At 41.5% G+C, this 17,396-nt stretch overlaps 1 protein-coding gene across 38 annotated transcripts in view; it reads right to left on the reverse strand.

The window, feature by feature from the left end:
- Window positions 1-17,396, reverse strand: part of LOC123382714 — a 102,831-nt gene that overhangs the window by 26,940 nt on the left and 58,495 nt on the right. For 10 of the 38 annotated variants that reach the window (XM_045048506.1, XM_045048505.1, XM_045048504.1 and 7 more), the window contains one exon: window positions 14,773-14,963. The exons of 16 other annotated variants lie outside the window; for them this stretch is intronic. In XM_045048506.1, the coding sequence (XP_044904441.1) occupies window positions 14,773-14,963 (191 nt within the window). Of the gene's footprint in view, window positions 1-170; window positions 263-4,994; window positions 5,107-12,235; window positions 13,233-14,772; window positions 14,964-17,396 lie in introns of those variants that run through there. 12 more of the 38 variants (XM_045048503.1, XM_045048509.1, XR_006591530.1 and 9 more) reach the window with 4 other exon arrangements.

Consider the following 17,396-nt stretch of genomic DNA (forward strand, 5'->3'; position numbering starts at 1 on the left):
GGCCAGAATTGTTAAGTGCAATGTACTTCTGCCTTATTCTGTCAGGACACTTGCTCCTGGAACCCAGCTACCATGCTGGAAGGTAATCTAAACAGGCTATGGGGAAGCCCACGTGGAGAAGCCCATGGAGTCCCAGTTGAGTTCCGAGATGACAGCTAGTACCAACTCACAAACCATCTGAGCAAGCCATCTTGAAAGCAGATCCTCTAACTCTCTGGCCAGTTGCCCCAAATGCTGAACCAACTCCACCCAAGTTGAAAATCTGTGGACAAAATAAATAATTTCTTTGTTTCAGACCACTAAGTTTCGGGGTGGTTTATCATGCAGATAAACAGATATATGTTCTAATATTAGAATTCCAAGCGTCTTCAAAGTTATTCTATGCTTATTATTTACAATATTTTGCTTAAATGCTTGGTAGAATACAGTTACTATTTGTGGGACTTGTTAGAAATAGCGGATTAATTTTTAGTATTAACAAACTATATTGAAGCTCTTATCTGAACTTCATATTTCCCTCCATCTATAAAATACAAGGAATAGCTTAGGGTTTATTATTCTTCCCAGAATTCTTAGGGTTTATTTATTCTTCCCAGAATCTATCCATAACAGAGGCTGTAAAATACCAACCTAGCTTCCAATAATTAGAGCATATAAATATTATTATATTAGTTGAGCCAACTGAGCCAAAGGTTTATGGAAAAAAAATATAAAACATTTTCTTGAGATATAAGACTTCATTGTTGATCAAATGAAAAAAATATAAACAGCAAAGCACTTTGTAAACCCTGAAACATTCTACTAATAGAAGTTGAGATTGAAAAGGAAAAAAAAAAACCCACATCATTTCAAATTCTAACAGTTAGCTCCAGTTAGATATACATGATCAGAACATTTTAAATAATACATTTATAAATTCATTAATCCTTTTTAAAATTCCAGACTAATGAAAAATAGTGCATTTTTAAACAGCTACTTTGGCAGCAGGGGATTGGATTAGATGACCTCTTAAAGTTCTTTTCAGGGCCTATGAATCTGAGACATACAAGCTGCCTCGCTATATATAGACACCAGATCACAGAGTATTTTAAGTCTAATTTCAATGACTTAAATTCTGTGCATTATAACAAAAATGAAAAACTCCACGTCAATGCCTAGAATTGATGAAATAATAATTAAATCAAGCTTCGTAACAAATAGCTTTAATGTGAAGATCATTCGTTTCTAAAACACATGCATATCACTTGCCTCTGTTTTATAAATCATCACTGAGTATTTTTAATTTTTAAAATGTAACAATCTTATAATAGCTTCAAGAGAAATCACGATTATAAATTAATAGAAGGTAGTCTTCAAGAGAGCCTATTCCTAAATAATCATATTTCATACAGGTCCCCAAAACAAATAGTAAAATATTTCTTAAAATCATGCTGAAGATATCTTACTGAGGGGATTTTTAAAGTGTTAAATAGAATCATATTAATATTCATGACTTCATCTGCATAAGCAGTGGAAGAGCCTTATTTGATTCCTCGATTTTCTGTATAAATATGTGTTTAAGTATTTGCTACCTCGGAAACAAAAACAGCAACTCATTAGATACTGAAAAAATTAAAGCAAAACAGAAAAAGCAAATTTTGATCAAATGTAGTGGTAGGAGGGAGCCAATAATTCCAAAGCATCTGTACGATAACATGGAATGTCACCTAGTTTTTTAAAAAGTGAAGATGCTAATTCTGCTGATGAAGATATTGTTTTTCCCCTCTTGTGCCCTATTCATTATGCAAGGCTGCAGAATATGAAGTGTAGACGTGTGATCCGGGCGATCTAATGATCTCCCACACCTGCTCATCTGGTACAATTTTAATTAACACTCCAAGGAGGTTTGTCAAGAGTAATCAAAAACATTGTCGCTTATAAAGCTGTGGCAAGAAATCAATAGTTTTCATCAGAAAAGGTAAGGTCTGGCATAACTGAACCATTTAATTGCTTCATTCCAATAAACAAAAACTGCACATTTTAATGACTTGATCCGGCAGATCAATATCTAACCACATATTGCATTAAACAGCAACATGTGGTGGGATATTCACAGTCATTTTCATTCCGAAAGCAAGCGTTCCTCTGTTTTATTCCATCCCCAGTGGCAATAGGTTGCTGCGCCTATGCGGTGCTATGATTTATATCAAATGAGTGACCTCTAGGGCCATAAGACTAGAACGGGTGACTAGTTCTCAATGGTAAGCTACTGGCACTTGACAAAGTGCCTGAAGCAGAATGAATTTACTTCTCTTTTCCTCAATCATCAACAGGCTCTGCCCTGACCCCCGTTCTGACTCCTATAACAAGATCTCCTGTCGCTGCCTGAAAAATTTACTGTCGCGTCTAGTTCTCATTGAGCTCGAGTGAGTACTTCTGTCACCTTCAGTGAACTGAGTCCGCAGGAGATTTAACTAAACACCAGTCCTAGTTTAAAAACTAAATAAGGGAGTTTCCTCTAAAGCAGGGGGCATTCAAAGGCATCTGTTTCCAGGTGGCATAATTTTCTAAAAACTTACATCTTTTCTTGTGCTACATTTCATTCAGAGCAACATTTGGGCCCCCCAAAACTCATTTATTTGTGTGGGGCTGTGAATGTGAAGCTCTCGTCAAAACTACAGACCTTACGAGCTATCTGTTTATCACTGGTTGCCTTTAGAAGACTATGCCCACACGGCATTGAAGTCATTTTGAAGGCTACTCGAAAATAGAAATTCTTAACTGTTGAAAAATATTGTATGTGATACCCATAAACTGAATACCCTCATGTTCCGCTGCAATAAATACCCAGGTATGCAGGTGGAAATAAAGACATCAGATTAAACATTTTGAGCACTAATGCACTGGGCATCCTTCTTCATAGAGGTATTTTAAAATATATCGTCAATAGACTTTTAAAAATATATTATCACGGGCTTTCCACAATGACTTCAAAATACCCAGATATTAAAAAGTATCAGCATATTATAACCCCCACTAGTAAAATATATACATAAAGCATAAACCCACATTTATGTAACGGACATGAGTTTAATCATCACCTTAAAATAATTAAGCAACCCAAACGAACATTCACAACCCCCCGTGTCAACAGCGAGGCAATTAAAAGACTGACGTTTGATGGTTTATTCCATCTCGCTAAAGCCTTACGCAAAATTTCCACTTCCTCTTTAATTTTCAATTCTTCCACCCTCCCTGCTTCACAGCTCCTGGCTATTGGCTTTTACAATCTGTCCCTAGGGAGTGAGGAGTTATTACCCCTGTCGATGGAAGAGAAAGGGATGTTATTCCCCTGTCACCCTCTTCGGCTCCGGCAGATTCTGAGCACTGATGTATAGCCTTCATTGGAGAAAGGCGGCCGAGACGTTGTTAGTCCTCGCGCCTGTCAGATCCATCTACCTGTGCCACTGGCATTACTTACTGGAGTCAGAGTGACACTTGGTGTCCCTAGAGGCGACCGAAAAACTCGAGGAGCAAACGCTGCACTTGCCGATCTGCTACGATGGAGTAAATACCCAGACAGGCGTCCGAGACTCGTAGCAGAGACGACGCTATACCTTTGCACCTTTGGTACAATGGCAAAGGCAAAAGTTTCCCGGCAAAACTCTTCTGAATTGTGCCAAGTTAATTTTGGGGGTGCTGAGTCTAAAAGAAATATTGTGATGACTCATGAAAAAGCTGAGGGAAGCTAATCTAGAATGTTTGGGAGATGCTGCACCACTTGCTCACACTGTTTCCAATCATTTGATTCTTCTCGTTATTGTGATCTTATCATTACATCACGTCACTTAAAAAACTGGAAGTCTTTCCTTAATTCATAATTTTCAGACCTACATTTCTGTCTCCATCTTTCTCATATCCAATATATGAATAACTCCATTAATTGCCAAAAACCATTATTTAAAACATTATTTTTATTTATTAAAAAATTTGTTTTAAGTTTATTTATTTATTTTGTGAGAGAGAGGGAGAGAGAGAGAGAGAGAGAGAGAGAGAGAGAAAGAGAGAGAATGCAAGCAGGGGAGAGACAGAAAGAAAGAGAGGGAATCCTAAGCCACGCGGAGCTCAAACTCACGAACCATGAGATCGGGACCTGAGCCGAAACTAAGAGCCAGCACTTAACCGACTGAGCCACCCAGGTGCCCCATAAAAAAAAATTTCTTTAGGGGTGCCTGGGTGGCTCAGTCGGTTAAGCCTCCGACTTCGGCTCAGGTCATGATCTCGCGGTTCGTGAGTTCGAGCCCTGCATCAGGTTCTGTGCTGACAGCTCGGAGCCTGGAGCCTGCTTCAGATTCTGTGTCTCCCTCTCTCTGGCCCTTCCCCTCTCTCCCTCCCTCTCTCTTTCTCTCAAAAATAAATAAACATTAAGAAAATTTAAGGAAAAAGAATTAAAAAAAAATTTCTTTAAGTAAGCTCTATCCCCAACTTGGCTCGAACTCAGGACCCTGAGATCAACAGTCACATACTCTACCGACTGAGCCAGCCAGGCACCCTAAAACATGATTTTAAAAGTTTTATTATCAAAAAAAACCATTTTACATGGCTAAAAAATAAATATTAATTTCTAGAATTGCACCATGAGTTGCCCAACCTAAGAAATGTCTAATCAGGCTCCAGGCCATGACACTTTTCTCACAAAGGTACATAGAACCTTTCACTCTTTTTGTCTTTGGTTTGCACCTCACATCTGTCCTTCTCCCTACCTGTCTTTAACCTAAGGTGGCAATCAAGAGAGTTCAGTAAAAAATCTCCACACGTGGAACCTGTCCTGACCTGCCCCAGGAGTTAGGAGGCCCACATCCTGACGAGGTCAATGTCAGAGTGACTATGGCCTGGTGCGGTGGACCCTAAGATCCTTTGATCACAAGTAGAAAAAACTTTTGAGCCTAAACCCTCAACTTAAGTATATTTATTCACCTATAGATTATGCACAACTATGGGTCCCAAATCCTCACCCAAAATCCTCAGAACCAGCTGTGACTCTGAACTGTTGCGATCTTCGCAAGGTAACAAATTACACACACCATACGTTATGCAACGCTCCCGATGGAGGGTCTAGGGCACACCCTACAAGAGAGCACATCAAGACTTCAGCAGAGAATGCCTGATTTTTCAGATGACTCACACTCATTGTGCTAAATAAAAGCTATAAATAGCCACATATCAATTCAGGTCGGTTCAGGCTGAGTCACCAAATGAATTACAAAATAACTTCTGGATTTCAGAGCTTTTAGGACATCATAAGCATGGAGAAGGGCTTGTAAATCTTTACTACTATGTTAGGTATGGTATAAGACATATGCAAAAAAAAAAAATAGATAAAAAGGGATGAGATAAAAATAGAAAGGAAACCCACATTTTCCTCTTGTATGCCCAGAGTTGCACACACTTCATTTTGGAGACCAGGAGATGCTCGCAGACCCACTGTTCCTGAGTGAGGCTACAAAGGTATGTGCACAGTTGAAAACTACCCCACGCGGAAGGAGCTAAGCGTGAGCACATGGGGCCACAGAATCAGTTCCCAGTTCTTCTTCCTCTGCCAAAACTTTGCATTGTCTACAGCTAAAAACCAATGCCCCGGCCAGCCTTTCCAGGCCTCTGACTCCTGAAGGATACACAGTGCCTTTGTTGGTAGACTTACCTATTATCCAGAAGAAAGAAAGGTCATAGCTTGCAAAGAAGTATGGTGGATGGAAGAAAACAATTGCTTTGCTGAATGCATTTGTTTGTTAGCGATGGGGGAACCCATTAACATGGTTTAAATTTTGTGTTTGTGAAAACTCTTCCTAGTGAAGAGGATTCACACCAATTTTATCTCACTGGAACCGACCCAGTCTGCCCATTTCTGGTAGTAATATTTTAGTACGAGTCAATAATCTATTTCCCAGAGTGACCTCTGTTACCCCCAAAGGGCCAGGTGAATTGAGGAGCAAAAAAGACTGAAGCACACGGATAAAACGTATGTTGTGTGCTAGAAATCCTCAGCGAAGTAAGTTTAAAATTGTAACATAAAGCACTTTCCGCAGAGAGCTACCATTCATCATAAGTGGCTCTTCCCTCAGTCTGATGGTCAAGTCCTAGTTCGCTCTTATTCACAGTTTCTTTTCATGAAAAGAATAAGGAGGCCAAATGGATGATTAGTGATGTCAGGGAACACCTAGCCTACTCCTAAGTGTGATAATTTCCTTTCCTTTAAATTTTCCCTCTGGCTTATATTTATTGTGCTTCCACTTAAACCATAAGAACAGAGCTTTTCCCATTCATGACTGATTTGCCAGTGACAGTATTAAAAACTCAAGCAGAGAGTAGAGCCTACCCCTGGCCAGTCACCCCTTACCCCTTATCCCTCCAGTTCCCACCCCATGTAGGGCTCTGTGCCAGATGGGACAAAAGAAGAATTTTTGTTGATTACTGCAGAAAGTTTTAGAAGTTCACCCCAGCTGTGTTCTTATTCATAAGTACCTCAGTTTGACCCTCGCAAGTACCAATTAAGGTAGTGATATTACCAAAGCTGTTTTAACTCTAGTCAATATCGCATGCCCGGAGGAATTCTACTTGCATATAATTTGTGGTTACTTAATGTCAGCATTTATAAAAATGTCCTGAGCCTCTTTGTCTTTTCAACAAAGAAAGGCTTTTTACACCCAGAATTTTGAGACTCCCTAGAGGCCTGATCAATCTCAGGCCCCACTACAAAACTGCCCGAAACACAAACTGTCCTAAATAGCAATGAAGATGGAGATCTAAATTCTCCCAACAAAATTTCTCCTAGGAAACAGTGAGATCGACTGATAACCATCTTTGCCTCCATTGTGAAATATATTTCTTAGCTTATATTTTTGTCTCTCATTCGTGTCATGGATTCAGCAAAAAAATTCCTCATAGCGTAGGGGACCCTCAGTGGCTGAGTCAGTTACGTGTCTGACTTCGGCTCAGGTTGAATGATCTTGTAGTTCATGAGTTCAAGCCTTGCGTCAGGCTCTGTGCTGAAAGCTCAGATCCTGGAGCCTGCTTCGGATTCCGTGTCTCCCTCTCTCTCTGACCCTAACCCTGCTCGCACTCTGTCGTTCTCTCAAAATGAATAAATGTTAAAAAAAATTTTTTTTTTAATTCCTCACAGTGTAAAGACAATGTGTGATTTAAACTGGATGGCCCAGGAGAATCAGAGTTACCGGGCCTCTTTAAAACGTCAGATGAGGGGCGCCTGGGTGGCGCAGTCGGTTAAGCGCCCGACTTCAGCCAGGTCACGATCTCGCGGTCTGTGAGTTCGAGCCCCGCGTCGGGTTCTGGGCTGATGATGGCTCAGAGCCTGGAGCCTGTTTCCGATTCTGTGTCTCCCCCTCTCTCTGCCCCTCCCCCGTTCATGCTCTGTCTCTCTCTGTCCCAAAAATAAATAAACGTTGAAAAAAAAAAAAAAATTAAAAAAAAAAAAAAAACATCAGATGAATTCCAGCCACATTTCCAGGGAGTAATTCAGTCCCTTTCCCTAACAAATCGATGTACAAATAACAGATAAGTCATCTCAGTCATGGGGGTGCCTTGAGTTCTAGAGCAGCACTGTCCAACAGAAATATATAATCCGCATACATCATTTTAAATTTTTTTATAGCCACATTTAAAAAAAGGTTAAGAAGAAACAGATGAAATTTTACCAATGTATTTTATTTAATCCAAAATAGTACTCCAACATGGGATTTCTATTAAAATTTTTTTCAAGAAGTATTTTACGATTTTTTTGTGCTAGGCCTTGAAAAACCTATTGTGTGTTTTACACTCACAGCCTAGCTTGATTTTGAACTATAAACGTTCAGCAGAAATAATGAATATGTATTCAGGTTTCATAAAATTTAGAGTTGAATATGTAGATTCACATACTCAAGTTGTTCTGAACCATACTTGAAAGTTTTCCAATAACACATTCAAGTTACCAGATTTTAATTTTAACTTTAATTTTAATTAATTAAAACTTAAAAATTCAGTATTCTAATCACAACAGCTACTTTAAATTTTTTTTTCTTTTTAATGTTTATTTATTTGTGTGTGTGTGTGTGTTTGTGTGTGAGAGAGAGAGAGAGGGAGAGGAGCAGAGAGAGGAGACACAGAATCTGAAGCAGGCTCCAGGCTCTGAGCTGTCAGCACAGAGCCCAAAGGGAGACTTGAACTTACAAACCGGGAGATGGTGACTTGAGCCAAAGTCGGAGGCTTAACCAACTGAGCCACCAGACTCCCCACAACAGCTATTTTTTTAAGCACTGAATGACCCCATGTGCCTAGCGGGTTCTGAACTGAACATGGCAGTTCCAGGGGACTATGGGATAGACTGGCAGGCCAGTGACATCAATCCTCTCCTTCACCTTAGGGCTCTTCGAGCCTAACATCCAATCCAGGTTTGCTCATGTCCTCCACTCTCTGAAAGAAACTCCCAGCGATCATGTTTACTGTGGGGATATTTATGGGGAGTACTTCCAAATGGGCCACACAACATCCCCTGAGCAGTATCTGCCTCAGGCAGGGTTCGAGCAGGAAGCAGAACCACAATGAGTATTATCGATGGAGGGATTTCTTATAGGACATAAGCATTACACAGCTGGGGTGAGCAGTGAAAGATTGAGGAAGTGTCACTAACCAGCCTTCCTGATGCACTGGCATCGGTGAGCAGTCGGGGCTCACGGGGCACTCTAGAAAGCCAGACACCTCTAGGGGCTAGAGTCAGGAGTAAAGGGGAATCGGTGGAGAATCCCAGAAGACCACTGCCGCTGCACCTGTGGTGGGCCTGGGCCTGCTCTTGTCTTCACAGCCGGCCGGAGGACATAAGAGCTAGATGTGGAGGGGAGGACAGGCATGAGCTGGAACCTGCTGGCAGCTCCCGCTGCCCCTCACTGCGTCCAGCTCTGCCAACCTACTGAGCAAAAAAGCTGTTGGTTCATTTTCACCTTGTAACATGCACCACTTTCTTTCAGCCAGTTCTCCCCAGAGCCACATAGGGAAGGGGACTCTGGGAATCCAAGGTCCAGCTTAGCCAAGATGACACAGCACAAAATCATCACAGACACCATGAGGTTTTTCTCTGCTCTCAAGACAGATTAAAGTATTTTTCTTCTTCTTCTTTTTTTTTTTTAATGTTTTTATTTTATTTTTGAGACAGAGAGAGGCAGAGCATGAGCAAGGGAGGGGCAGAGAGAGAGGGAGACACAGAATCCGAAGCAGGCTCCAGGCTCTGTGCTGTCAGCACAGAGCCCGACGCAGGGCTCGAACTCACGGACTGTTGAGATCATGACCTGAGCTGAAGCCGGACGCTTAACCGACTGAGCCACCCAGGCGCCCCTAAAGTATTTTTCTTCTAAGGAAATAGTTTGCTTTTATCCCATGCACACCACAAATCACTTAAGTGATCACTTTTCTCTCTCTGACTGCTAGGAAGCTCCGAGCTAGATTTGCAAACTACTTCTCACAAGTGTGTGGGTGTCATGACACACGCATTTTGCATGCTAATCTCCCAGTTTTATTTTATTTTCCTAGTTGTGCCCTCTTTCGTTTATTTGTTTCATACTGTGATGTGTATTTGTGTAAGCTGTCCTAAATGATTTTTGATGGGGAAAGTATATGAATAAATGGACGGGTGGATAGGTATAGACAGACAGACAAATGAATGCGTGGACCTGACCGCAGCCGATCTTGTCTTAACTCTCCTCTTCTCTCACTGCTCCAGCTAGACTGACCTTGTCCCTTGAACTCACTGACCTCCTCCCACTTCATGACTGCTGGAGCTCCCTCTCTTGCAAGCATGACTTTGGTTACTTCAGGCCTGCTGTGCCTAAAAATGGAGCCCCTCCCCCCTCTCCCCTGCATGGGTTCCTCTCTGTTGTATTATGCTGATTCCTTCCCACCTCTTAAGCAATCTGAATGACACCTTCAATTATTGCCTACTTGTTTATTTATCTGTCCCACCTGTAAAGGATGGAAACTCCCTGAGAGCAGGAACCTTGCCTGTCTTGTTTACTGCTGCCTCCCCAGAACTAGCACAATCTTGGTTCTCAATACCTATGCGATGAACAAATTAATGAATGAATAAGCAACTGGTCAATTAATCCATAGATATGCACTTTTTATTTTAAAATAACCTATAACGTGATGTTCCATCTCAAATAACTTACCACTAATAATTTTTTTAGAAGGAGTTTTTTAAAAAGGGGGAGGGTGGGTATTGGGAGGCGGGGGGAGGACCATGTTCAGTCTATCTTACTTTTTTACAATCTGATCTTTAAGTAATCTCTACACCCAATGTGGGGCTTGAACTCACAACGCCCAGGTTGAGAGTCACACGCTTTACCGACTGAGTCAGCCAGGTGCCCCAAGTCTATTTTACTGTTTAAAATAGTTTAGGCAAATAGTTTTCCATACCTACTCTCACCAGAAGGAGAGTTGTCAGGGTTTTTGTGAACATGTATGTTTATACCTGTGTTCCATTCTTCTACTGTGTGAAGAATAATACTGTGTTTATTAGGGGGTTATTCTAGAGCTACGGTTCCCAACCTGTACTGTAGGCCAATTCCATCCCCATCCAATTTTTTTAACAGAGAAATCAAAAGAAGAGTATGAAGAACCTGGAAATACTTCACAAATAATGTTTGCCATTCACATCAATCTTTTTTTTTTTTATGTTTATTTGTGAGAGAGAGATGGGGGGGAGAATGAGTGGGGAAGGGGCAGAGAGAAAGGGGGTACAGAGGATCCAAAGCAGGCTCCGCACTGACAGCACAGAGCCGGGTGTGGGGCTCGAACTCACAAACTGTGAGATCATGACCTGAGCCAAAGCCAGACACCTTAGCGATTGAGCCACCCAGGCGCCCCAATCCTTTTTTTTTTAAGGAAATTTTAATATTCCTTTTCTTTATTGGAATGATAGAAGTCAAGGTCTCTGAAAGTTTCCAGCAATTATCCCAAGAAGGTTAGTGCCTGCTTTCAACTGTATCTAACTTTCACATTAGATGCTGCCCTGAGAGCCATGCGTATGCCACAAAATAAACAATCTGAAACATTTGTATTAAGATCAGCAAGTTTAAAAAAGTCACTTAAAAATGTATCTATAAAAGCATTTAGGGGCACCATGGTGGCTCAGTCTGTAGAGTATCTAACAGTCAATTTCGGCTCAGGTCATGAGGCCAGGGTCATGAGACTGAGTCCCATATTGGGCTCTGCACTGATCATGGAGCCTGCTTAAGATTCTCTCTCGTCCTCTCCCTGTGCCTCCCCCAGCTCATGCACATACTCTCTCTCTCAAATAAAAAAATAAAAATAAAAGTATTTAAAAAATTGTATGATTTCACTCATATGAGATTCCTAGAAGAGTCAAATTAAAGAGACAGTAAGTAGAATGGTGGTTGTCAGGGGCTGGGGGGAAGAGAGAATAGAAGTTAATGTTTAATGGGTACAGAGCTTCAGTTTGCGACGATGAAAAGTTCTGGAGATGGATGGCAGTGATGACTGCATAACAATGTGAATGTACGTAATGCCACTGAACTCACACCTAAACGTGGTAAAAATGGTAAATCTCTTTTTTGTAATGGTAAATCTTATTTTAGACCTATTTTACCACAAAAAAAGAGAGGGTAGTTACTGAGTGTGTCCCAGTACACAAATGTACTACTCAGTGGAATTAGACAGTACTGCCTTTAGAGTACTGGATATTGGATAGTCACCCGAAATAGACACCCAGGTCCCCATCCTTGGAGCTTGTGAATGTGACTGTATATTGGCAAAATGGACTTTGCAGATGTGACTAAATTAAAGATGTTGAGATGGGGAGACAGTCTTGGATTGCCTGTGTGGGCTCAAAATGTGTTACCAACAAGTATTCTTATAAGAGGGAGGTAAGGGGAGATTTGACACAGAAGAGAAGAAAGCCATGTGACTAGAGAAGAAGGAAGCAAAGTCAGAGAGAATGGCTGCTATCCTGCTGGTTTTGAAGATGGAGGAGGGGACACGAGCCAAGGAACGCAGTTCTAGAAGGTGGAAAAGGCAGGGAAATGGACTCTGCCTTGGAGTCTTGGAGAAAGCAGAGCTCTGTTGGCACCTTGGTTTGGGACCAGTAAAACTGATTTAGACTTACAGTGATCTCCGGCACTGTAAGAGAATAAATATGCATTGTTTTTAAAACACCAACTTTGTAGTACTTTGTTATAATAGCCATAGGAAATTAGTACATGTATGATGCCCATATATTTACATAATAAATGTCTTTTTGGCAACACAGCATTATTATTGTCACCATACTGTACATTACCGATGACTTATTTCCTTTATACCTGGAAGGTTGTACCTCACATTTTAATAACCTATTTTAAGAGTAAAACTATATTTTTGACACAAAATGCCTTATACATTAAGCACATTCCCTTTTTTTTATCTTAGAAATCTTTTTTAAAGGTATTATATTAAATAGTATTGGTATCCCCGAATTACAATCAAATAATTCTACTTGAAAATTCAATATTTGAAATGCTCAGGAAAAACCTACCAGAAGCGAACTCTTCCTAACCTGTTTATCACCTAAAATATTCTAATATATCCCAAAAGGCATTTAAAACCCAAATCAGATTTTCTTTAAGTGGAGGAGGTGAACAGAATATAGTTAAACTTCTTAAATTTGCATTCATCCTAGGTTGAACATGCACTTAGGTGAGAATCAGCTTCTGAGACTAGGAAACATTAAGTGAACAGAAGTTCAGTTCCCAGAGAAGGGCCCAGTGCCCTCCTAAACCTTGGAAAAGCAATAGGAAATCCATCTTAAATCACTGTGGGAAGCCCCAGCACCGAAGACATGCTTCAAGTCTACTCAGTATTCTCCATGTGAGTCATTGATTCCTTCATGGAAATTTTAAATGATGATATTTCAAGGACAGTTAAAGCTTTCGATACCTGAACCGTAAATTGTTATGCACTCATATTTGTCAAGTTCGTATTTCCAGGGGGTGACCACTGGTGCAAACCCAGAACGTGGTCCACCCAGGCATTTATTTCTTTCAATGCCTCTGGTACCATGCTTCACTAATCGGCGGCGGGTCCCTCACATCTTCCGAAGAGCAGTTGCTGAACCAGAAAACCACTCCTTCCTCCAAGCTCGGTGGCTCCACTGGGAAGCCCATGTGGGGATTGCAGAGATATGTGTGACACGTTGATATTCAACAGAGAAGCTAAGAAATAATACACAGGTCTCCATTAAATCATTAAACTGCAGACTTTGTCTCCGAATATCACTCAACTATGCCCCCTTCTCTCCATTTCCATGCTCATCACTCTAGCCTAAGTTACCATTATTTCACACCTGGTTTATTGCAAGATCCCCCTTTCTGCTTTCCTTTCACCACCCTCCACCTTGGGCCCTGTCAGTCCATTCTCCTTTCAACAGCCTGAACTCTCTATATTAAGGCTAACCTGATCATATCACCTGTTCCACGTCCTACTTAAAACCCTTCAGTGACTTATTGTTCTCAATGGTAAGATCAAAATCCTTAGTAAGGTCCACAGCTGTACTCCACAGCTGCCCCTTCACCTCACCATTTCCTCTCATCCCAGGGGCTCTCTGCCCATGGACACTTTTCAGTTGCCCAGGCGTGCTGTGCCTGCACCCATTCCAAGGCCCTTCCTCATGCTGTTCCCTCAGACTGAGGATGTGGCCTCAGCCACCACCCCCACTTTTCACTGGGATAATTGCTAACGAGAGGAACTGTGAGGACTAAACAAATTATATATATATATATATATATATATATATATATATATATATATATATATTTTAAGTAGGCTCGATGGCTTGAACTCACAGCCCTGAGATCAAGACTTGAAGTGAGATCGAGAGTCAGACGCTCAACCAACTGAGCCATCCAGACGCTCCCTAAACAAGTCCCTATTTTTATTTATTTTTGAGAGAGAGAGAGTATGCGTGCATGAGTAGAGGAGGGTCAGAGAAAGAGGGAGACAGAGAATCCCAAGCAGACTCCGCACTGTCAGTGCAGAGCCCGATGAGGGGCTGGATCCCACAAACAGTGAGATCATGACATGACCTGAAGTCAGATGCCCAACCAATTAAGCTACCAAGATATCCCATAAACAAGTCCATATTTTTAAAGCCCTCACAGCCCGATCCAGTAACAAGTGAGGTCTATTGAAATATTTATTATTGGTATTTCCAGAAGTATTACTATTATCACTTATTCTTTAGATCTCAGTTCCATGATTTCATAGCAGACCTTCAGACTCCTCACTTTAGCTCAGGTTTTCTTGTTTATGCGCCAACAGAACTGTGTTCAAGGGATTTTACCTCCACTTGTAATTATGCCATTTATTTATATGGTTACCTAAGTCCATCAGGCTTTAAAGTTTAAAAGCTCAGGAGCTGTGTTCTTACTCTTACTTCCATGCTGTCCGGCCCTAATGAAGGTTTAATGATATGTGATATATAAATGCATAGTACTACATTGTGAAAAGTGGCCAGACTAACTTAAAATTTAGTCTTCTTATGCAGAGTCTGTGGCATATACAAAATTCTCTCCAAGGAGCCCTGGGAGAAGACCATCAGACACAGTTAATGTAGTCAGCTCTTGTCACCATAATGCTATAGAACAATCCCAGTGCCCTATGACAACTGAATTCGAGGGTCGTAGGTGGGCCACAGCCAAGTGACTCTTCTGTAGGCACAGATCACCCGCACTGGGCTGTTGGCTGGTCACATACCTGTTCCACATGTCTCTGATCCTCCCCAGATCCATGGTCACTTGGCATATGTACTTCTCAGAGTGGAGCTCTGAACACAAGTCCAGTGTGCAGACGCATGGAAGGCTCCATTTCATGACACATTTATCAAACTTTTGGCCGAAGCAAATCACATGGCCAACTCCAGTATCAATGAGATCAAGAAGCATGCCCTGCGAGTGGTAGGAGAGGAGGGGAATAGATGCTAACCGCACGATAATTTATTTTTTTTTATTATTTAAAAAAAAATTTTTTTTTCAACGTTTTTTAATTTATTTTTGGGACAGAGAGAGAGCATGAAAGGGGGAGGAGCAGAGAGAGAGGGAGACACAGAATCGGAAACAGGCTCCAGGCTCCGAGCCATCAGCCCAGAGCCCGACGCGGGGCTCGAACTCACAGACCGCGAGATCGTGACCTGGCTGAAGTCGGACGCTTAACTGACTGCGCCACCCAGGCGCCCCCGCACGATAATTTAAACCATGACAGATGGTCGTGCTTTAGAGCAGTTGGGTCTAAGGTAAAGTGAGAAGCCAGTGCCACCCAGCTTGAGGAGACTTGCAATGAGGAAGCTACTGTGAACAGAGAAAGCCAACCATGGTATCAAACACGACCCCCCAATTCAAAGTCACAAGTAAGAGCCACCACTGAAAATTGATTTACAGTTGAGATGCTTCTCATTCTGGCAACTCCTCAACCTGGAGGTCGAGTAACAGCTGGGATTTATTTAGCCATGATTAACGAATGCCAAGGAAGTCTCACACCACCCTGGGACTGTGTGAGAAATGAATAAGCAAGGGGAAAAAGAGTGCACAAAAGAAGGGACAGAGAAGAAGTCAAGTATAGTCAAAGCAAGAGAACTACGGGTAGTTTTTTTCATCATCGTGTTTTGAAATTTTCCTTATTATGGTTTTGTGGTGTCTCAAGTCAAATGACAAAGGTTAGTGCATTGGGTTATTTTTTCTTTTTAAGTTTCACCCGACTGCACAGAAACTATCCTATCAATTCTGCCCACAGCCACAGTGGTGATTATTTGAATATGTAAATCTGAGCATGTCCCCACCCCACTAAAAACTTTTCAAAGGCTTCCAGTTGCCCTCGGGTTAAAATCTAATCTCCGTTGAGATGGTTTCCTACAACCTTCTCAGCTGGCCCCAGCCTACCTATGCAGCCTCATCTCAGCCACTCTCAGCCACTAGAGACTTGTTTTTTTAAAGAAACTGTCACAGTCTCATCACTAGGCCTTTGCACATGTTGTTCCTCTTCCTGAGAAATTCTTCCCCTTCTCTTCTCTGAATAATCCCTAAGTATCACTTAGGTTTAAATGCTGCTTCCTCAAGGAAGGCCTCCATGACTTCCCCCTGCTGTGTGCTCCCAGAGTACCCTAGACTTCCACTGTCATAACAGTCCTCACACTTTTGTGGTTGTTGTTCTGTGTGCCTCGAGTTCCCATTCACACATGAAGGCAAGGCCCACTCACCTGACCCATTCCCTGAGATATCCTAAGAAGTCACGATTTCCACTATTTTTGCTGGAATAGTTTTCCACTTCTCAATAACTGCTGACTCTAATACCAGAGAATTTTCACTGCCGAAGAAATACTGTTGAATCTTTTTTAAAAATAAAATCACTCAGTATATCATTGGTAACTGGCACTTTGCCTTCAGCCTTTACTCATTCTTCGAAATTTGGCTCAGACATCGTCACTTCCAAGAAGTCCTCCCAGTTGTCACCATCCCCTTCAAGCTAAGCCTTGGAGCCAGCCCTCTTTTGTGCTCAAAGTGGTATCTATATACACCTTTATCTCAGCACTGACCATAATTTTGCATGTTAAGTTCTCAGTAAATATTTGTTGAATTCAGGGGAATTGAACATAAGTGGTAAGTGATACATGTGTGACTTTTGCCAGAATCCTTTTTGCCAGTGCTTCTATTGACTTATGGCTAACTCTTTTTGGGGGACAATATGGTCTTCTCTACTTGACGTAAGCATTAAACAATGTTCCCATACCATTACCTGCCTCACGGGGGTGCTATGGAGACACAATATACTGCTACAGGCATTTAAAATGAGATTTCCAAGATAAACATAATAGTTAATATGCCAGGTGTTTTTCACACATTAACTCATTTAACCTCCACTACCACAATCATCACTCTCCTATAAAGTAGGACCATTACTATCATTCTCATGTTGCACATAAGGAAACTGAGGCAAAGAGAGGTTGAGGAACATGACCCAAATTATACAGCTACTGAACGGCAGTCAGGTTGAAACCATAACAGTCTGGCTTAGAGTCTGTGCTCTACACCACTGTGCCATTGCCTCCGTGCTCCTACTGTCATGGTGCATCAGCTTCAACATTCAGGACTTTTCAGCTCTTGATTTGAATAATATATTCACTTAATCATGGGGGTAGGGTGTAAAGGGAGTATCACTGTACAATCAAAGAGAAATAAAACGCCATTTTGAAAAATACAAACTCAATTTAAAAGGTGTGATGGACTGAATTGTGTCACCCTAAAATTCATACGTTGAAGCCCTTACCCCCAACGTGACTCTATTTGGAGATGAGGCTTTAAGGAGGTTATGAAGGTTGGGGCGCCTGG

Source organism: Felis catus, chromosome F1 (genome assembly GCF_018350175.1).
Source record: "Felis catus isolate Fca126 chromosome F1, F.catus_Fca126_mat1.0, whole genome shotgun sequence".
NCBI lineage: Eukaryota > Metazoa > Chordata > Mammalia > Carnivora > Felidae > Felis > Felis catus.